Source organism: Rousettus aegyptiacus, unplaced genomic scaffold (assembly GCF_014176215.1).
Source record: "Rousettus aegyptiacus isolate mRouAeg1 unplaced genomic scaffold, mRouAeg1.p scaffold_m13_p_16, whole genome shotgun sequence".
NCBI lineage: Eukaryota > Metazoa > Chordata > Mammalia > Chiroptera > Pteropodidae > Rousettus > Rousettus aegyptiacus.
In genome coordinates this window covers 52,134,422-52,156,293 of record NW_023416291.1, presented here as the reverse complement: position 1 = coordinate 52,156,293, position 21,872 = coordinate 52,134,422, and the positions used below count along the sequence as shown (strand labels likewise).

The 21,872-nt window shown below is 64.0% G+C and overlaps 1 protein-coding gene across 6 annotated transcripts in view; it reads left to right on the top strand.

The window, feature by feature from the left end:
- KDM4B (lysine demethylase 4B) overlaps window positions 1-21,872 on the top strand; it is a 104,057-nt gene that overhangs the window by 52,955 nt on the left and 29,230 nt on the right. For all 6 annotated transcript variants that reach the window (XM_036234070.1, XM_036234065.1, XM_036234068.1 and 3 more), the window contains exons 7-9: window positions 3,723-3,772; window positions 6,162-6,265; window positions 10,418-10,555. In XM_036234070.1, coding sequence (XP_036089963.1) covers window positions 3,723-3,772; window positions 6,162-6,265; window positions 10,418-10,555 — 292 coding nt within the window. The remainder of the gene's footprint in view (window positions 1-3,722; window positions 3,773-6,161; window positions 6,266-10,417; window positions 10,556-21,872) is intronic.

Below are 21,872 nucleotides of genomic sequence, written 5' to 3'. Positions count from 1 at the left end.
TGGGCGGACTCGTGGGTGTCAGCTTTGCCTTTTGCAGGTGGCCAGAATCGGAGGAGGGGCATCCACTACCCCAGATACCTGAAGCGTGAAAGAGGGAGCCGGGAGGCGCAGGAGGCGCGGGACGCCCTCTCCCTGGGGCCGGCCCCGCCAGGGTGTCCGGCAGCGCACGGCCCTGCCGCCCGCCTCTTCTTTCCCTCCCTCCCGTGCGTCGGGCCTTGGCCGGGCGTAACTGTCGGACTGCAGTTGTTTCTAAAACATTGTGTGGCTTTTCACGCATCTCGAGTCCGTTGGGGGCGCAGTTCCCAGGGCTCCTGTCCGTCCTGTTGCACCTCGTGAGCCTGAAAATGGTTATTTCCTCACAGAAGCCCTGATGTTTGCAGACAGCTGCTTTCCGACAAGGGCCCTGGGCCGCGCTGCACGGGTCCGTCTCCCCTGGCCCTCTGGGCAGCTCCGCGGCTTAAACCCACGACGGAGCCTGTCGCGCCCGGCTGCAGCCTCTGCAGGGTCACCTGGCCCGGTTGCCAGGCTCACCACATCCGCTGAAGATACAGACTGAATTCTCTGTGCCTTTCTGGTTTAGAGCCGTCCCGAAATGCTTTGTGTAAAACCTTCAAAAGCAGAGAGAACGTGAGGAGGGGCTTTTAAATATGGAGGTACAGATGCTGGTGAATGGCGGATGTTTCTGGAAAAAGTTCCAGAGGGGCGGCTCCAGACTGGCTAACCTCAGGGCTAGACTTACCAGGTGTCCCACGTGGTGGCCAGCAGTCCCCCTGGGAGGCGCCCTCTGTAACCATCCTCGGCCACTGACCTAGGTCCAGACTCCCAGGGCAAGGCTGGGGGCTGTGGCCAGGGCAGGCTGGGTGACCTCACGCCGGCCGCCCGTCTCCCTCGCGGCCCGCCCCCCCCCCCCTTCCTCTGCTTCTGGAACCCTCCGCTCTGTTCCCCTCCCACTTGGCCTGTTCCTCTATCCCAGTGTCTCCAGATTCTTCCAGTGTGACTTGTGTGCCAGGCTGTCGTCCCTGCATGCCCTATCACTGGCCTGGGGTGAGCTGACCACCTGGAAGGGCCCACCAGATGCTACCCGGTCTGGAGTGAGGGGTCACGGGCCTGCTGAGCGGAGCACACGTGGGGGGGGGGAGCCGGGGAGGCCCTGGGCGGCGCAGTGGGGGGCTGAGCCGGAGGAGGGGGCGGGCCAGCCGGCTCTGCCCCAGCCCATGCTGAGAGGCCAGGCCGGGGCACCCGGAGGCCGGAGGCCATCTGTTCGAGGAAACCATGAAAGAACCCTCTGCCTCCTGGTGGTCCAGGCTGCCCAGCCCAGAGAGAGGCTGCCTGGGGTCGCAGGCGGGCAAAGCTGATTGATTTGACCTTGTGTGACCTTGCGATGGGGACGGATCTCCTGGGTTGCGAGCCGGACTGCGCTCTTATTGGTGACCAAGAACCGACTGTGTTACTGCCCTGAGAAGTAGCTCACTGACGTCCGGACAGATGCCGCCTGCCTTGGGGTTAGCGTGCAGACGCGCGCAGCTCGAATAGCTGCTTCCCGGTCTTTCTTTTCTTTCTTTCCTTCTCCTAGCGCCGAGCCTGAGAGTCGGGGGTGCCCCAGCCTGGTGGCATGACGCTGGGTGGACCGTCACGAGGGTACCGTGCGCCGGGCTCCTCGGGGCCTTCTCTCTGCTGGCGAACGTCAGTGCCTGTCGGGAGGCCAGCTCTCAGCTGGTTTTCCAGGGCACCCCAAGGGCCGTGGTGGGGGAGAAGGCCCAGCGGGCGCCTGTAGCCCCCAGTGCCGGGGTCTCTTGGCGGCAGCAGGCGGTGGGACTCGGGCGGCTGTGGAGAGCAAGCCCGTGCTGCCCGCCTCTGGCCGGTGCAGTTCCGTGCCCTGGACCCTCAAGGACACACACCCCGGTCTGCGCACCTTCCTCTGAAACCGAGGTTCTCCTCACCTGAGTCCCTGGGGCTCGGGCCGGTGTGGTGCGTCATTGGCGGCAGGGCTACTTGGCACCCTCGAGGCTGTCACTGGGTCACTCTGAGCAGTGGGCGGCACTGCTCGCTCTGGGACCCTGGAGCCCAGAAGTTCCCATGGCTCCAGCCTCCTGCCCACGAGTCCTTTCTCGTCTCCCTAGGGGCTGCTCTCCCAAACGCCCAGCCCAGTGCCCCGCCCAGCCCCCCCCGCCGTCTGTCCTTCCTGATAACAGAGGAGCCATGTTGCAACGTATTAAACTTTTAACATCCACCAGATTCAATTAATCTTATCTTTACAACTCCCAATTACAGACGGTAATTAAGTGCAAGCAGCACTGTAGACTGGGGATGTCGCATTAATCATCGCGTCCTGGGCCGCGTCCTCCGCGTCTTCCCAGAAGGGACGGGACGTTGCCTTTCCTCGCTCGGGGGCCGGCAGTCCCAGAAAGGTGCTTTGGGTTGGGGTGACTTTTATCATCTCTGTGTAAGTGGTAAAAGGCCATTTTAAAAAAGAGAAGCCTCGTCCTCGTCCGGACGATGGAAAATCCTGACACCAGCAGAGTCGAAGGTGCTGAGGCCGTTGCCTCAAGGGTCCCAGAGTGCGCCCAGAAGTTAGTTATTTTTGTCCTGTTAGATTAAAGACGACATGTGCTCAACTTACCTCCCACCCCGTACCCTTTTATTTTATTAAGAAGCGGTAGTGAACCCCTCTGTTGAAATGGACTTAACTGGCCACAGCGTCTGGGCCGGCTTCCCTGCTCTGTGTGGGCCCCACCTCTCCCTGTACCTGAGGGGCAGAGGAGGAAGTGACTGCATCCCATGCCGGACTCATTCCAGAATGCGGATGTTCTGGAGCAGGGTCTGTCCCCTCTGCACTGCTCACACTTAGGTGCTGATTGCCTTCTGTGGGGGGCCGTCCTGGGCACTCGGGCTGAGCAGCATCCCTGGCCCCGCCCACATGATGCCAGGAGCACCGCCGGTCATGACAACCACAGGTTTCCCGGACATCTCCTGTGTCCCCTGGGGGCAGGCGGTTCCCCAGGTCCAGACGCTGTCCTGGAGTTTCTCCTAGAGTCACGTCACCGTGGTGACGGACCTCCACCCCTTCCCTTGGCCCCTGCGCAGCACTTTGAGTCGTTAGGGACCTACACCCCAGTTCTGCCTGCCGAGTCCCCCGGGCGGCATGGGTGGGGGCTCCCCGCACCCCTCGTCCCGCCCCCCGCCGCGCTTCCCTGCTCAGCATCGGCGGGACGGCGCTCTCGCGTCGTCTGCTTGCAAACATCCCCCTTACGTCTTTTTTATTTACGACGGCCTCGTAATCTTTCAAATGTAAAACGTGCAAAAATAAAACGTATGGAGTGGGTGACAGATGATGTTTTTCTCTTTCCCGAAGCCGCATTCCCCGTCAGTCAGCTCTCGAGGCCGGGGATGGGCCGGGGGTGCGGGGCTGCCGGGCCCCCGCCCTGCGGCTCGGGGCTCGGGCTTCTGTTTTGCTTGTTGCTTTTCAAGCCTCATCGAGGTTTAGTGCCACCTAACAGGGAGCGTCCCCGCTCCTGCCGCCCCGAGAGTTCCGTCACGGCCCGCCTGGTCGCCAGCGCCTTCCGCGCGGGTCCCTCCCCACAGCCCCTGGCCGCTGCCCGCGTGCCCTCGGCCCTGACCGCGGCTGCAGTGGCTTGCTCCGCGCACGAGCCGTGTCTCCCTGGGGACCCTCAGGTGCGGCTGCCACACGGCCGCGCTCTGACCCTGCCTCCCTTCTCTCGTAGGTACGCCATCCCGCCGGAGCACGGCAAGCGCTTGGAGCGGCTGGCGATAGGTAGGTGTCTGCGGCGGCGGGGCGGGCCGGGAGGGGAGGCCCGGGCCCGGGAGGCGGGGCGGCTGGGCGGGGCGGCTGGGCGGGGCGGCTGGGCGGGGCGGCCGCCGTCCTGTTTCCCCGCCCCCTCGCCTGCTCTCACGCGATCAGGTCCGTGGTCCCTCTGCCGGGGCCGTCACTGCACGGGCTCTGCACAGCGTGCTGCTGCTGTCACCTCAGGCACGCGCGTCGGTGTCTTAGCAGAGTCCTCGGTCGCGCCAGCGCGCGCTTTCCCAAGTCCTCAGGTCGTTGTGCAGTCTGGGGGCGACCTCGCCTGGGCCTCAGAGCTCCTGGGTGACTGCAGGCCTCGCACGCGGAGCTGTGACTCGCCTGGGCTCCCCCAGCAAGTGTCCCTTCCAGCAGCCACTGTGCCACCGCCCGCATTGTCCTCGCCAGGCCTGCCCCGCGGCTTTGTCACAGGGGCCCGGGCTGCGTCCGCAGAGGGGCACGGACTTGAAGTGAAGGCAGGTCCTGGGGTGAGGGACCCCTGGAGTGACACTGAGGTCCCCGGTCACCCCGAGGGAGGGACCGGCGGCTGGTGCCCCGTCACCCCTGTCACCCCCGCGGTCTGGCCCATGCTCTGTCAGCTTGAGCGCCCGCCCCTCCCTCGCAGGCAGCACCCAGGTGGGGGTGGGTGGCAGGGCGAGGCCTCCAGTGTTGGGAGCCCCCGACACAGCACAGGACCCATATCTGGTCATCCCGACTGTCCGGGCAGCAGTGACAAGCAGTCCAGCCCTCGCAAGGCGGCCACAGAACCCTGCGGAAGCCACTGCTCAGCATCGGCGCGGCCTCCTCACTGCTGGCCGCTGTCCTCAGGCCCCTCCCCACGTCTCCACCGGGACCCCCGCCTCGTGCTTTGTTCCCCTCCCTTTCGATGTTTTGCTTTGGCAATGGGAGTGGTAGATCTCTCTGCAAAAATAGGGGCCCCCTGTCCGAGCCGCACATCAATGGCATTGGTCCCCCGAGAATGAAGGGAGGCTCATCAGGGTACATGGGGCTGGATGCAGAGGGGTGTCATGGTGACGTTTCTGTGGGAAGCCTGGGCCCTGTCCTTGTCAGTGGGCCGAGCCCGTCTCTCGGGAACACGCTCTCACGGTGGGGAGTCCCTGTCACACGGGGTCCTAGCCAGGGTTTCCACGTGCTCGCCACACTCGCAAATAAAAAGTGTTTTCCCGTTCTATTTTTTTAATACACATTTGAAATACAAGTTTTAATTTTAAAATAGCAGTTAAAAGATCTTTTCCCATCATATTAGTTTTCTCTTGCCGTCGTAACAAGTTACCACAAACTCAGGGACTTAGAATGACAGATTCCCTCACTTTGGCTGTAAATCTTAAACTGCTCTAAAAGCAGTTCTAACAACAAAAAAATGCCACGGATTCATTTTCTCACAGTCCTGGAGGTCGAGGGTCCCACACGGGCCTCAAAGTCTGGGTCGCTTCCAGAAGGGTCCCCCAGGCCGGCTGTGGAGGGCGGTGGACACGCAGGGGCAGAGGCCGCACCGCGTCCTCGCCGAGTGCCCGTGGCAGCCCGTCTGCCACCTCCCGCTGGTGGCCCGTGCCGCGTGGGATTTCAGGGCCTGCTTTTCTTTACCCACAAGACGTGTCGCTGATTTGAGCCTCAGCCAGCAAGTGGCCCGAACGTCCCTGAACTGTATTCGTTGGACGAGCTGCCTGAGCAGGTGGCGCTGACGGGCTGTGCTCACTGACGTCATGTACACGAGCTCCGTGCTGCACAGTCTGGGGCAGGACGCACGCCCGAACGCGGACTCTGACCGGGGCTTAGGGCCGGAGCCGTGGGCGAGCCCGGGCCGCTGCTCTGCTGTCCCCCGAAGGACTGCGGCCCCAGCGCCTCTCGCTCCTCACCTGCCTGGTGGCCGTGGGGGCGGGGCGTGCAGGGCCTTGTTGCAGACTCGTGTGCGTGTGCAGAGGGGGCACCGCTCCCCGCCGATCGCAGCTCGCCGCTTCTGGAGCACGAGCTCCGGCGTCCTGCCGCCCTGACTCTGCTCTCACGCGGCTCGGCGGCCACGCGGCTGCACCCCAGCGGGTCTTTGGCGGGGCTGGGGGGGACGTGCCTGCGCACCCGCGCCTGCCCCATCTGTGAGTGCGGGCGTGTGCGGTGGGCGTGCGGCCTCTCAGTGCCGGCAGGTTCTCTGCTCCAGGTGTGCTAAGCGAAGGCCAGAGCGTCACCACCTCCCGCCACCCGCAGAGCACGCGGCGCTGCGTGACGAGGTCATATGTTCGGCTCCCTTGGTGCTGCGCTCTGTGCTCTGTGCTCCGGCGGAGGAAGGAGCTGCCCGGAGAGCGCTGGCCTGACCCGGCCCGCACTCTGACGCCCACCTTCTCTGCTTCAGGGTTCTTCCCCGGGAGCTCCCAGGGCTGTGATGCCTTCCTGCGGCACAAGATGACCCTCATCTCGCCCATCATCCTCAAGAAGTACGGCATCCCGTTCAGCCGGGTACGTAGGGGCCGCCCCAGGAGGGGCTGTTGGGGCCCAGACGACCAGGAAACTGGCTTCTTAACCCTCGAAAAGGGTCTGGGACAAAGGCAGGCCTGGGGAGGGCCACGTCGGCTGGGCAGCAGCCTCCAGCTCTTCCTGCTGGGGGACGAGGGTGGGGGTGGCTGGGTGGGGCCTTGACGTGCCCCCCGTTCCCTCCCTGACCCGAATCCAACCCCAGCCTCGGCTGGTGTGGCCAGTGGGCTGCGCCTCTGCAGGCTCTGCAGGCTCGGGGCGCAGAGTGCGGGGCCAGCTGCGGAGGGCCCTAGAGCCCCTGGGCAGGCCCTCTTCCCCTCCACAGGGCACCAGTTTTTGCTGCCCCCCACGCCCTGCACCCTTGCTCCCTGGACCTGCCCACACCTGGCAGGCGTCCTTTGAGACAGTGAGTGCCCATCTGCGGGACTGTGAACTCACTCACCCCACGGCTCCAGGACCGAAGAGCTGTGACGCACGAGGCCTGAAGCCGGGGACGTGGCTGCAGAGGGCGGGCAGGCTGCGGGAGCCCCTGGGCCGGACCACAGCGCCGAGGCCCCCAGGGGGCTCGCAGGTGCCTGGGTCTGGAGATGGCTCTGCTGTGCGTTGCGCTTAGCAATTACCTGCTCCAGGCGATTCCTTCCTCACGGATGAGCCTTCTGGGCAAGAACGTCTAGACCTCTGTCCCCACCTCAGCCCATGCAACAGGCACACCTGAACCTCCGGACAGGCCTGAGCACACTCTTGGGGCTCGGTTTCTGGAGGGGTCCCCAGGGGAGCCATTTGTCAGGCACAGAGGCAAGCTCACCATCAGACCCTCGTTCCTCGCTCTCGCCGAGTGCTGAGCGCCGGCCCGTCGGAAGTGGCTCCTGACGGGTCAGTCACACCGCGGGCAGCATCAGCGTGCGCATCGGGGACTTGTCCTCCCTGTCGGGGCCAAAGTGACTTCCAGCCACCACTCGTTCACCAGGAAATGCAGGTCTCTGCGTTCCCCTCTTCGCCTTCTGCCCTCCTTCACCAGGAGCTTTGTGGACAGACCCTGGCATCGCTCGTGGAAGTGAGAAGTACTTGCTCTCCTGCGGTTTGTCCAGAACGTTCTCCAACGCGGCGCTTCATGGACAGGGATGCAGGTCGCAGGAGCTGGCTGGCAGCCCCCTTTCCTCCCTGAGGCCAGTGGGGTGAAGGCCCTTGTCTTCAGGCTCTGACGGACGCCCCTGCCATGGTTCGACATGGATCCCTGATCGGAATTCTTGGTGGCCTTCGAAGGAGTGACTCCCACACCCTGCTTATAAATCTCTATAATGGTATTTACCTCTTAGGAAAAGCAGATCGATAGAGAGCTTTTTAGTAATTAAAAGAGTGTGTTTCTGGAATCTGCCATTGACTTGCTCGTCCGTTCTGCACGAGCTCACACGAAAGACGGAGCTCCGGCCTCCTCCGTGATGGGCCCTGGGGTTGGCATCCCCTCTGCTCCTTGTCATCTTGCTGCCTGGCCTATCCACCGCCGCCAGCGCCTCCCGATTCACTGTCGGGATAATGCTGACAGCCGTGACACGGAGGACAGGCACGGCGGGCTCAAAGTGAAGCCACTGGCACGTAGATTTTCTGAGAGGAATGTAATCTTCTTATCGTCCTGAGCGCTTTCTCTGTTCCAGGCCTGGATTTATGGTGGGCGTCGGGCTGGGGGAACTAGGCCCTGAAGTTTGCCTGAGCCTGGGGTAGAGGTGCCTGTGCCACACCCAGGGGCTCAGGCTCAGCGTCCCTGGGGCCCTGCTGTGCACCCAGAAGGCACCAGGCTGGTGCTACATAGGGCTGCGCCCCAGCGGAGAGGAGCATGCGAGTTACCGGTGGAGGAAAAGCAAGATGGCGCTTTCCAGGATCCGCTCAAATGGAATAAGAAAATCAGTAATTGCATTAAAAAACAAAACGAAACCAACCCTCCGAGTCCTGTGGCAGCAGCTGGCCCAGAGGACCCTTGCTGAGGACCGGGGAGCCGGGGCTCGGGGGACACGCGCGTGCGCTCCCCCAGCTTCCTGCCGCACACTTCGTTCCCGGCACGTAGCTGTCACTTGGACAGGAGTTTAAAAATATGACTTAACGCACACTGACTTCCCTTGATTGGTGCAATTTATTATTTGGAAAGAAAACCGTCTTGGTGTTCTTAAGGGCTGACTTTCTCCAGGCTGCGTCAGTTTTGATTGATTTTTGACTCTGTGCTTGGCTTCTGGAAGCCTTACTCTCCAGTCTCCTGCCGCCCACTCACCCCCCCGCCCCCCGCCAGTTTCACATCTCACTGGTACTTAAATGAATCCAGCGATTTCTGCTCATCTCTGGGGGAACAAGTGAAGATCAGCATGCCTGAGAACTCCCACAAATCAACGGCGGAAAGATGAACAGCGTGGTGAGCGGGCGGGGCGGCGGCGTGAGCCGGCACTTGGCGCGCGGAGACGTGCACACCAGCCATCGTGACGCGGCGGCCCGCGGGCCTCAGCAGAGGGGGATCAAGCCACAAGGCTATCCCTCTGCGCGCCCACAAACACGGCTGCCATCGGACACGCCCAGTGCCAGTCGAGGGGAGCGGAGGGCATCAGTGGCGCGCAGAGGGGCAGCCACTGCGGGGGGGGGGGGCGGTATCTTGGAGACGAGCCGGTGCCCCTGGCCTGAGGCCCTGCGGTGGCCCCTCCATGTCTGTCTGCTGCAGCGCAAATGCGGCTGCGAGGCGAGGCCCACAAGGGTTCCCAGCAGCGTGTGCGCCCGAGCCCCAAAGCCTGTGCACAGGGGAACGGATGAGAGTGGCGTGTCCACACGACGGTTCCCTTTGGGAACGAAAGGCTGCGCACGGCGGGCCAGTGAATGCTGAAGAGCAAAGCGGCCGGATGCAGGGGCGCAGGGCGTCCAATCCCGTTGCCGGGAAACCCAGGAAGAAACGTCATCGCGAAAGGCCTGGTGTCCGTTCCCGTCCGGGGCGGCGGCCGCTGGCCACTTGCGGTCTGTGCCTGCTGCCGACGGCACCGCGAGGAAGAGACCGGCCCCGCTGACCGCAGAGGGAGCGGCTCCCACGCCCGCAGCCCCAGCTCCCAGCTCGGCGTCCCGGCCGGCGGGAACGGTGCCGACTCTCGCTCGCGGTCTCCTCTGGGCCTGGCTCCGCGGCCGTGGGGAGGGTGGTCAGCGTGGTCATGTGCAAGCGTCCCCCTGTCCCCAGGTGGGGGATGAGGCTGCAGCCCCCACCTCCTCCTCCAGGCTTTGGGGTTGCAGCTCCAAAAGCCTCGGTCTGGGCCCTTGTGGGCCCCACCCCGGTCACTCATACCCAGCTCCTTGGTTTGGGGTCTCTGTGTCAGGTCTGGTTGTCCGGACTGTTTGACTAGATCCCAGAGCAACTCTCCCCAGCGCTCGGGCCTGGACATCGTGTGTGTGTGTGTGTGTGTGTGCGCGCGCACACGCGCACACGCCAAGTGCTGCTTCTGTCTCCTGGACCTCGTCGGAGGGCCCTGCGTCCTGGAGGAGTGGCAGATCCTGTGCTTACAATGGCGAGGGACTTAGGTCGCGTCCTCCTAGGGCAGGACGCTGCACTGCACGCACGCCCCGTCCTGGGGTGCGGCTAGTGCCACGCGCCCCCTCGCCCTGCTGTCGGGAACAGCGCGGGGTGGGCGGTGGTGTGACGCGGCCGTCGTCCTCGGAGCGGGAGGCCCCTCCGCCTCTGGAACAGGAAGCCCCTGGATGGCAGCGCTCAGCAGTCCGCTGTACCTGCAGCTCACCCCCGAGGAGTGCTGGCTCGCGTCCGTCACCTCGGGGCCTTAGCCAGACGGCCGGGAGCAGGGGCAGGCAGCAAACTGTTGTGGCTGCCACCACACCGCCTTAATTCATGAGCCACGTGGAAAACCGACCGGAGTCTGTGCAGTCAGAGCCGCCTGTCACTTGGTGAAGTCCGTTGGCTCCTGAAGTCAGGGCTCCCTGGCACGTGTTGGGGACTCCCTGAGCCCGCGTGCCCTTTCCGGCCTCTTTAGTGGCTCCCCGTGGCCTTCGCCACCAGCCCGTCCCTTTCCCAGGCCAGGCGTTGCTTCCGGCAGACAGACCGTGTACGAATTCCCCGTCCTTCTGACCCTGGGCCTCCCCCTCACCTGTCGGCCTTGGCCTCCTCAGATCACACAGGAGGCCGGGGAGTTCATGATCACCTTCCCTTACGGCTACCACGCCGGCTTCAACCACGGGTTCAACTGTGCCGAGTCGACCAACTTTGCCACTCTGCGGTGGATTGATTACGGCAAGGTGGCTACTCAGGTAAGCGCCCTCAGACCCTGCGAAAGGCTGTGAGGGCTGCGTTCCTGGCCCCTAGAGCGCCCCTCACTGGGAAAGGGGAGGCGTGCCGTGGTGCGGGCGGACGGCGGCAGCTGGGGCCTGGGCGGCCCCGTGTCTCCCTCCGGACGGGGCGCTGACGGAGCGGGCAGAGCCCGGTGCTCTGGGCCCGAGGGCTGCCTGCGGCCGATTCCCGGCCGGAAGATGCGACGTGTGAACCGGGCACTCGTTCTCAAATCCCCTTCGCTCCTGGCACCCAACCGTGAGGTTTGGGTGACAGCTTACAGGGTTCGTGGCCCTCGGGGGCAAGCCCCTGAGTGCCTGGCGTGGGGGTTCAGGCCTGCCGCTCCCCTGCTTGTCTGTCTCCTTCTGGGGGCTGAGCTGGCCGGATGCGCACAGGGCTCGTGAACTCCAGCAAGTGGGGGACGACCGACCCGCGCGGGGGGGTGAGGTGCAGGCAGGAAGCAGGGCTGTCGGGCAGGCAGCAGGCCAGGCCCCTCCCCAGCCGCCGGCTCTGGGGGCCTGCCTTCCTGGATGGTCACTTCGGGTGTCTGCGGACCACAGAGGAGGCCATCAGGTGGGACTCGCCCGGCCCGTGGCTTTCAGCCCCTCCGGCCCTGTCTCCACAGCGGACACCGGCCCAGCCAGCCGCGGGCACGTGGAATAGGAGGGACCCCCTCCTGGGGGCCGCTGCAGGTGAAAACGCTGTTTCCCGCCAGCCTCCCACGTCCGAGCCTGGGGTTCCTCCGAGGGGTCGCTTAGCTGTCCCCAGTCAGGGCAGCGTCAGGGCATTGGTGAGGGCAGAATGCAGGGGTGGTTCCCGGGGCCCAGACCCCGAGCGTCTAGCGCTTTCTAGACCTCACACCCGTACAAAGGGGGTCTAAGCTGGGATGATCGGTACAGTCGCGCTGGCTGCCTGGGAGTGTCATGGCCTTGAACTCTGGCCCAGTTCGATGGAGATGAGCTGTGAGTGTCCAAGACTCCGGTTAACAGAACCAGGGCACATCTCACCAAAAATCTGTTTATGTTGGTTCTATAGACTGGCATTTTTGCATAACGTGGGTCATACAAAATATATCATTAAAGTGAATGTCATCTGTTCCTTTTTACTTTTTGAACATGACAGCTAGAGACAGTAACGTTACAGAGGTGGCTTGTCCGTATCTCTCCGGGCAGCGCTGGTCTAGATGACTGGGCTAAACTCTGCTTTTCTAATTAGCTGTTTCTCTATCTGTACTGTTTCAGCGCCGTTTAGAAAAGGAAATGGGCTTTGTAGCGAGGAAGATGGGAGCCGTTCCCAGCATTTAAAAGCGTTGGGCTCTTTATACTTAATTCAGAAATCGTGGGGGGATCATCGCAGGCGGAGCCCCTGGGCTTTGCTAAGAAGGGGGACGTGGGCTCGTCAGGATTTCCTGTCTGACCTGAGGAGTAATTAAGCATCCAGGGCGGGTGGTTTGGTTGTTTCCTCGTGACCTGCTGCGGTGGCGGGAGGTGCCACTGAGCGGGGAGCTGGCCGGGCGCGTCCTGGCGGTGCTGCCAGAGCCCAAGCGGGGCGGCCGCGAGGACTGCCCAGCCGGCGAGAGCAGATTCGGGGTCAGCTGTGTGTTCACAGACAAGCGGCATTTGGGAGGTGCCGCCTGAGCTCGGCCTGCACGCTTCCTCGCCAGGCGGCGGCAGAGCGTGAAATTGCTGAACAAGCGGCATGCTCCGCTCCGGCCAGCGGGACCCGCGGGGCGAGCGCGCGCCAAGCGCCCCTCGCAGGGCCTTCCCTGCGGGGCAGCCGCTTCGCCACCGCCGACCGCTGGCCGCGGGTGTCTGCGTGTGGCCGTGCCGGGCGCCACCTCTCAGCCCGCGGGGCGCCGCAGCGGGGCAGCCGTCCCCAGCGCTCAGGAGCCTGCTGTCCCCGGGCTTCAGCCTCTCGTGCGAGCCAGTGAAAGGCGGGGGGAGGGGAGGACCCCAGGGTTCCTTTCCTGCTGAGCCAGTCCAGTCTGCTGCGCCCCGTCTCTGGGCAAGTTCCTTCCCTCTAGCACCTTCATCAGATCGTAACCCAGGGCGGAATTGTCACTCCTCTGATTTAAGGGGCTAGCCTGTCGGTTCAGTACCGTCTTCAGGGCCCCAAGAAGCCCCTGTCTCTCCGTCCATCGTCCCTCTTCTGTCATTCTGCCTCTGTGCTAACACGCCGAAGCCACGCTCGCGTTCGCTGGCCCGCATTTCAGGCATTCCTGTTCTTTCTCCTTCTGGAGCAGGGGTCGAAAACTGGGGCCCGTGGGCCAAGTCTGGCAGGTTATTTTCATACAGTCGGCAAACTAAGAACGAATTTTACGTTTTTACAGAGTTGGGGGGGAAATTGGAAGAACTCGCGACATGGCGGTTAGAACTCAGACTGCGCTGGCGTGCGGCCCCGCCCTCCCCTGGCCTGCTGTCCGCGGCGGGTCGAGTAGTTGCGTGAGAGACCATCTGGCCTGCAACGCTAGAATGTTTGCCGCTTTGCAGGGACCGTCCCTGCCGGCCCTGGCTCTGGCGGGTTAGGGCCAAGCCGTCACCTCCTGCCTCCTGGAGGCAGGGCCGCTGCCTCCAGAGGTCCCAGGGCCCCGGAGGACACCAGCAGCTGGGAGTAGGCGCCCACTGCAGGGCACTGCCCGCCGAGCCCTGAGTGCGGGCAGAGGGGCTCCCAGGTTCCTGCCGGCTGGACGGCCCTGGAGGAAAGAGCTTGCGTCCTCGGACTCCGCTGCGGGCAGCCCCCCAGGCGTGGGGCTGGGGCCGCCCGCCTGCCAGCCTCCCCTTCCTGCTAAAGGCCTCCTCTCACCTGTGGTCCAGAGCCGTGGGCTTCGAGGTCCCTTACGCATGACATCACTTCACCAGAGCTGCGAAACCTCATGAAACAGGCCGGTCCCTTGGGGAGCAGGGAGGGACCCTTGGCTCCACGGTCCCAAGGGCCCATGGGTTGCATTGGCCTTGTGAGCGCGGGAGGGGAGGCAGGGCTGACAGGAGGGGCTGTGGGAACGACACGATTGGCCTTCTCTGTAGGAACCAGGACCCGTTCCTTTTTCAGGAACTAGATGTTAGAGAGAGTGACCCCCTCTTCCCCCCCATCCGGGAATCCAAAGTTCCTTACAACCTGCGAATCACCACCCTTGCCAGCAAGTGACTGTCAGTGGGCCCTGAGCAGCAGCCAGGCTGGGTGCCGTCCTCAGAGGGCGCAGCGGCATGATTGCCTCTGGACGGAGGCTCCTTCAGCCAGAGGCACTGAACCCAGCAGCTTCTGGGGAAGGCCGCCGTAACCAAAGAGCCGGGTTTATGGACCACTTGGCTCCATCACCTCGAGCGTCGTGGGTGGGGCTGGGCCTCCATCCCCAGCTCTGTGGGAAAATGGCCCCGCAGCAGGGCAGCAAACAGCAGGGGCTCCTGGGAGTGACTTGGAACCACGGGCTGGGGAAGCAGAGGCCACAGCCAGGCCTGAGACCCCAGAGGAGGAGGCGGGGTTCACAGGGCGATTTTTGCAGCCTCCCGGAGGGGACGGGGAGCTTCCTGCCAGCTTCCTCCATCAGCCGGGGAGGACACGAACTGAAGAATTGGAGGAGGAGGCAGGCGGGAGGAAGGGAAGGCAGAGCCTTTCGTGGCCACCACCTGCTCAGCAGTAAAGGCCGGGGGCGCGGACGGACCTGAGTGCACGATGCTCAGCGTGAGGTGCCGCGCGGGCGCGAGGCCACCGCCACGGAGAGCGCGCGTGGTTGCCGGGGGCTGGCAGCGGGGGCGGCGGTGACTGCCACGGGGGACGCGGCTTCTTTTTGGGGTGACGAGGATGTTCTGGAATTGGATACTGTTGATGATCACGCAACACTCAGTGTAGAGAAAATCCCTGAAGGGCGGGCGCTTTAGTTAGGTAGACTCTAGGGCGTGGGGACCGTCTCTCAGAAAAGCTGTTTAAAAAAATCCTGCCACCCAGAATAGTTCTTACTCTGTTGAGATAAAGCTTTAAAAGGAGTTCTGCCTCCCCGAACAGCGCTTATCATATTGAGAGAGGTAACCCAGGACGAAAAATGGCGAAGCCGCTCCAGCAGCGGGGTGCGGGCGGGTGGGGGCGGCTCTGGGGGCAGACGCCGTGCTTCGGGACCCCCGTAGTGCACAGCCACCTGTGCCCGTCACGTGGCCGCAGTGCGAACACCCGTGGGGTCGTCCTGTTACCCAGGTGTCTGGGAGCGGTGTCTGGGACAGGGAGGCGTCGGCCGTCCGTGTCGCCGCTGGTACCGTACGGCTGCTCTTCCTCTCGGCAGCGCGTGGTGGCCTCGTGTGCGGGGCGGTTGTCACACCGTCATTACAGAGGCGGGAAATGTGTGTCCGATCAGGTGGACTGACCCAGTGGCACCTTCAGCCACGGAAATGGGTTTGCTGTGTCCCTGGCGTGGATAGGTGGGGACGGCACCTCGAAGGAATAAGTAGGTTTCGGACCATGACATGCAATTTCACATGTTTGGGGGGTGGTTACCTAGACGGCGTTAGGTGTTAGCTCTCTGCGGTAGGATTTGGTGCGTCTTGAGAACATACACTACTTAGTACGCTTTTGGCTTTTTCTACAAGTTTTTAAAAAACCAAGTGCCGCCGCGCTGGGCCTGGGAGGAGTGATGAAAGGCGCTTGCCCCGTAAACCCTCAGGCTCCCCCTGTGGTCATCAGTGGTGGCTCGTCGGTTTGTTTTTAAAACGGGCATGAAAAACCAAATAAGCCACCACCATGAGGCCCCAGTAGCAAGGCCAGCCCTCGCCCCGCCAGGAGGCACTGGGTCAGGGGCCTGCAGGCGGGGCCCGGCCTGGAGAGAGCCGACATAGAACAGCACGTGCAAGTCCAGCCCGGGGGGCACCTGCTGCGCCCCAGAGTGAAGTGGACGCGTTCCGGGGCCGGCAGCTGCTGGCCAGCAGTGACCAAGGCCTCCGCAGAGCCCGAGGTCAGAGTGGGCGACGGCCGTGCCCCCGAATCAGCCACACGCGTCACCACGTGCGCCTGCGCTCACTGCCGCCTCTGCCATGAGGCCCCTTTGCTCACAGCCGCGATCCTGGGGGCCGCTGCTCCCCTCCGTCCCTCTTTCTCCTCGCCGCGCGCTCTGTCCCCCTCTGCATCTCCCTGTCCCCGCCTCTCATGCATCACCTTGACTCTGGGCCTTGTGACCTTGTGAGGACCAGAGGGAGGTAAAGACACTTCGCCAAGGTCACTGCAGTGAGAAGGCCAGGCTCTGAACGCCCTCGACCTTCCTGTCTCCCTCACGCCACTTGGAAGCCTGCGCCTGTGCGGGGTCCGAGACACACCCTCCACACCCACCAGTGTCTCCCAGACTGGTGGCTTCCTCCTGGCAGGTGTCTGGAGCCACCTCTGGGGGCTGCTGCTCTGTCGCAGAGAACAGACTTCCCTGGGACACACGCTCAGAGGGCGGGCTTCGCCCTGGGATTGCGGGCGGGGAGAGCCAGGGGTCGCCCTGGTCTCACTGGGGAACGATGCTCAGGCACCAGCCTTTTCAGGTCTGGCCTCAGAGTTAGTCCTGCACGGCCACACGCCACTCTGGATTAGCGCCGTGTGGCCCCGGCGGCCCCCGCCGTGGCTGGCACTGGGCGAAGCCTGACCAGGCTTCTCCTCTGCACGTGGGGAGGGCATGCTGGCATCCCTCCCGGCACAGGAGTCGGCTCAGATTAAACAGAGCAAGAGCGATTTAAAACCGGTTTAGCCCGCCGCACTTAACCGGTTTTCCGGCAGCAGTCTGGGTACCACCTGCTGAGAGCCGGGGCTCCCCAGGGGCTGGGGCAGGGAGGGCTTCTGCTGAGTGTGGGCAGGGGAGAGCCTGTCGAATGTGGCCCCCACATCCCTGGCGGGGCCTCTCCTGCAAGCCCAGCGTGGGCACGGCCGTTTACTCACTGGTGAAGCGCGAGCCGACCGGAAAGCTCTGTGCCTTCTGTCGGGCGGTGCTGCTGCTCCGTGTTAACCCGGAGCGGCGGGGAGGTGAGCGGAGGAGGCTGGCCCGGGCCAAAGCCCCGTCACTTCTCCTCCTGCTTCTCCGACCCGCCCGCGTCCACGGCCTGCGCAGCGCCTGCGCGCCTCGCTGGCCTTCCCGGGCGTGGGCCGGGCAGCCAGGCGCGCGGGGTCCGCAGTGAGGTGTGCTTTCCCCTTGCTCCTTCCCCCGCAGCTTCCTGTCACTCTGTCCCCGGTGGCAGCTTTAAGCCGCTCCCTCCGAAGCGCAGGGCAGCGTGACCGTGACCGCACAGTGGCTCAGGGAGGGCCAGAGCAGGGACTGCGGGCACCGCCCTGAGGCCGGCCTCGGAGCAGCTCGCCCCGCCCTGCTCTTTTGGCTGGGGAATAAGCGCTGGTTCTGGGACGTCTAGAGCAGGCGGGGTCAGACCTGGAAGGACGGGCCTCAGGCGGGGTCGCCCTTCCCACTGTGACCTTGCGGTCCGGTCGTTCTCTGTGGGCCACCCCGGGCACCGTGGGGGCCTGAGCGGTGTCGCCGGTCCCGCCCCCTCCATGCCAGGAGCACCCCACTGTGAAAACCACAGGCGTCCCCAGACATCGAGCGTCCCGGAGACAGCGTTGCCCCAGGCCAGGGCCCCGGCTCTGAGGGAGGGGTCCAAGGCATGTTTCTCAGCCATTTCTCGCCACCGCCACCCCCACCCCTCCCAAACCCTTCTGCGCTGTTCTTCCTGGTCGCCCTCAGCCTCGGCGCCCAGGGGTGCCGTCCATCTGCTTCGGTGCCCTCCGCCAGAGCACAAGTGAGGCCGGGTCTGCAGACTCCAGAACCCCCCACCCCCTTCTGCGTGGCGTGGGCAGGGCTTGCGTGCTCGATAGCTCCCCTGTGAAGTGCCTTCTCTCTGTTTCTGGGGGCTCTGAGGCCTGCCGCCCTGGCCCTGCCCTGCGGGGGCTGGAGGTGGGGGCCTGTGGTCCCCGCCCTCCATTTTCAGTTGCCGTGGCTGGGAGGGCTGGGGAGGGGAGGGAGCGCACCAGGCCCAGGCCCCAAACTGGCCGGAGGCTCCTGCTTCCCATCTGCTCCCTCCTCCAGCGTGGCAGGCCTCGGATCCGTCTCGGCAAGAGCTTCGGCCAGAATCACAAGGAAGTTACCGCGCCCTCCTCGCGGTGCGCGCCTCGGGCCTCCGTCTCGCTGCGGCTCGGCGGCTGCTCATCCCCCCACGCGGCGGCGTGCGTCCTGACCAGCGTCCTCCCGTCTGGCCGCTGGAGGCCGCATGCTGCCGCCGAGACAGGCCTCCGCTCGGCTCCGCGTGCTGTGCTCCCGGGGCCTTCGCAGCTCCCCCAGGGCGCGCGACAGACGGACGTCCTGCCCTCCTGTCGGCTCCAGTCTCCTCTCCTCCTTCCGCTCCCGTCCCCATGCCCGGGGCTGTCTCGGGGCACAGGCAGCCGTGCTCAGGCTCCCCGCTCCCTCAGAAGAAGGGTTTGAGAACCCCACACGTGTCCCTGCACCCAGGTCTCTGTCGGGCGGGGCTTCCCGGCACAGGCGGCGCTGCCCGCCCCTCCTGGGTGCTACTTTCTGTCTCCCTGTGGGGTGCTGGCTGCCAGGCTGCTGGCCGGTGTGCAGCCACTTGGCGCTGGGAGAATGGTGGGTCCCGGTGTGCGAGCTGCTCGTGTGGGTGGCCTGCCACCCCTCGTCACTGTGGCTGCTTTCTCTGGTAGAACTGGGATCCCGAGACTCAGGTCTGCAGACCAGGCCTCTCTCCCACCACTGCTGACATCGGGGCCAGGTCACTCTCTGTGGGGCCGTCCTGGGCCCCGTGGGGTGTTGAGCAGCGTCCTTCGGCCCACTCGCTCGATGCCAAGAGCACCCTCCGCCCCGCAGATCCTGGCAACCACAGCTGCGCCCAGACCCCCCCCCCCCGCGGGACCCCCTGGGGCGGAGCACCAGAGCGGCACCAGAGTGGCCAGCTCCTCCGCGTCCCCCCCCTGCTTCCAGCGCCTTCCGTGGGCCCTCTCGGTCCTGCTGGCAGCCGGGCATGCTTCCTGGCCACGGTGGAGGTTTGTCAGGAGGTCGGACAGGGCGACCCCCTCGCCGCGGCAGCGACGAGAGGAGAAGCGGGGGAAGGGGAGGGCGGCTCACTCAGCAGGGGTGGGGGGACATAGAGGAAGGGGGGAGGAAGGGATTGGTCCTGTGAGCTCCTCAAGCCCTCGCCCAAGTCTCTGTCTGTGCGAGGTAGTCCCTGGGGCCAAGGACCAGGGAGGGAGCCCTCCTGATTGTTTTGTTTACGAGGCTCTCGCCTCCTGCGGCTTTCCTAACGACCCGCTAGTTGCTTAGCACTGGTAATTGCCTCAGCGGCTGGTGGCTGTGCCCTCTGAGCGGAAGCCGCCCCCTCAGCCGGTTTCTGCCCCGCTCTGCGGGTGGTTAACGCTTTGTGGGCTGAAGTGCTGGGCACACACCCCCATTCACACGCTGGTGCTCCTCGAGGCGTGTGTGTGTCACCCACCTCGTCCAGCACTGGCTGAGCAGTTAGTAGCCATCATGCAAGTCAGACCCGGAATGAGACCTGTGAGGTGAAGAGGAGGCAGATCAGGGACGAGGATGCTGGCGAGATTCCGGCCCCAGAGAAACCACAGAGGGCAGCGGGGCTGGGCTGCCCAGCGACGGCCGGACCGGCGGGCGCAGGGCAGGTTCCAGTTGGTGCTGCAGCAAGACCTGGTGCTTTTGTGTCCTGAGGCCACCGTCCCAGAGTGCTGTGAACTGCGGGCCCGGCAACAGCAGTTTGTCCCCTCCTCATCTAGAGGGCGGAAGCCTGGATGCCGGCAGGGCCAGGTGTGCCCCTTGGCATGTGGACACAGCTCTAACCTCTGCCTCTGCTGTCACGTGCCTGTCCCTGCTTCTCGCTTATCGGGACACCAGTCACTGGATTTTAGGCCCTGCCCTAACCCAGCGGGACCTCACCTTAACCACTTACATCTGCAGGGCCCTACTTCAAAACCAGGTCATGTTCTAAGGCCCTTGGTAGGCATGGATTTGGGGGTGCTCTTCGGCCCCGGAACCCCGGGGGCCACAGAGGAACAGCGTTTCGGACGAGGACAGAGCGCCAAGTCCCTGGGGGCAGGAGCAGCAGGAGGCAGGACTTCTCGGATGTGCGAAGGTGGGGCGGAGAGAGGGGACCGTGTGGGCCTGTGGGACGGGGCACTTGGAGCAGGGGCCCCCCAACAGCGAGTTAATTAAAGGGAAGTAGAATAACCATTGCGTCCCTCGGTCGCGTCAGCGAGTTCTGGTTGAGAGCCACGCAGGCTGGTGGTGACGTTGAAGGCCTGGGCACAGGACGTCTCTCATCCTCTCAGGTCAGCTAGGGTGTACGAGTGGAGTGTCTCGGGCAGCGAGTGGTCACCGGGTCTGCAGCTTGGTGGGCTGAGGGGACCTTCGGGTTCGGACGTGTGGCCTTGCAGCTGACAGCGAGTTGTCAGGTCGAAGGCAGGCCCGTGCCTGGCCCGGCCCTCCCTGCGTGGGGTCTGCCGCTCCTGAGCGCACCCGTCCCAGGCCCGTCCCCATGCACAGCAGGGCAGGCTCCGCACACGTTCGTCCACGGCTGGCGGCGGCTGGCGGCTGCTGGCGGCCTCCGGGCCCCGCGTAGCCCCGCCCATCCTGCCTGGCTCCCAGTTTAGGGCTGAAGTCGGGCTGCTGCTCGGACCAGAGAGCGAGGGCATCCCTGGGGTCGGATGCTGTCTCGGTTGATGATTTTATTGAACCACGTTTAATAGTTTTCTCTTTAGGCCGATTACAGCATCTCCTCTCTCCCACTTTGGTGTTTTACATGAGCAAACCCTAATGTCTGTTCAGTCTTTTGAAAAGCGGTGGCCTCTGATTAGAGCTCCGCGCTGTGTAAATGGGGGGAAACGTGGCAGATGAGACCCCAGGGCCCTGAGGCAGCCCGGCCTCATTACTTCACACAAGGAGCATCAGTCATTTTCGAGGCTGTCTGCACGTTCCGAGGAGCCCGGAACGGACCGCCGAAAGCTCCTGACGGGGAGTGTGTGGCGTTCCTCTGATCACTGTCCTGTTGTGACGCTTCCGCCTGCACTGGGGTGACCAGCCATCAGGGCCGGGGTGCCTCAGTGCTGCCAAGGATCAAGGCCAGAGAGGAGTGGGGAAGGTTTGGGGAGGGGACTGGCATTGGGAGGGAATGGGGGAGATAGGACCAGCGGATGGGAGGCCCCCACCCCTTCTGCTGCCTGCAGCCCAGCTCCCTCTGGCCCTTGGCTGGGGGTTGTGAGGCTTCCTGCCCCAGAGCGACTGGTGCCCTGTCTCTTGCCACCTGCTGATAGAGACCCGCTCGATGGGTAGCAGCCCGTGGGCAATGGCGACGTCTTTTGCACACCTGGAAACGTCAAACAGTAAATCGTCTGGGTTGTGTTGGGCATTCATAGTCGTTCCTACGGAGAGGTTATGTTCATTTCACTCTCAAGCCTAGAGAGGGCGCGGCAGAGGCCAGGCCAAGTCCCGGTACCATCCTGTAGTGTGCCAATAAAACTTTATTTATAAAAACAGGTGGCAAGCCAGAGTTGGTCCACATTGCATCATTCGCCCAACCCAACTTAAATCATACCTGTTCAATAAGGAGATTCAGGAAAATAAGTGGCACAAAAATTCTTTGATTCCCCGACTGAGAGGACCACGTTTGACGTTTGATGGACGTCCTTGGCTTTTTCTAAAGATTCTAGCTGGGCCGCTGCTGTGTTCTCGACTGTGCATGTTTCTTCAGGTAACAGATCCGTCCCAGGAACGTTCCTGTTACTTCAGGCGGTGTGGCTGGGCAGAGCGTTACTTATGTAATCCGTGTGTGGTTGTGGGGTGCGTGGCCCCGCACGTGTGTTTCTCTCGGCAGAGACGCGGAGGACACGTTGTCTGGGCGGCCCACTTCCTTGGGTGCGGTCCCTGGGAGGGGAGGTGACGGGCGCGCGCGTCTCGAGTACGGAGGGGGCCGTGCTCCACATTCTGGCCAGGGCTTGCTTGTCGGGGCTGCGTTTCTGGCTCCGGGGGCGTCCGGCGGGTAGCTGGTGTCGGCCGTCTCCAGCAGCCTGGCCTTGCTGAGGGCCGCAGGGGGCGATGGCGGCCCACCTCTGAGGGCATTTGCGGGGGGCGGAGCGGTGGCATCTGTCTGCCGTCACTTGGTCAGCACCCACGGAGTGCCATTGGATGCGGTCCACTGACTAAGCAGGCGCAGGCAGCCTTGGGGACCACTGCACGGGCTGTCAGGCCCCTCTCGGCGCCAAGTGCCCAGTTTCTGCTCGCGAGTGTCGAGTGTCGGGGGTGCCGAGAGGTGTGCCCAAGCCCCACCCCAAACCGTGCCTCCT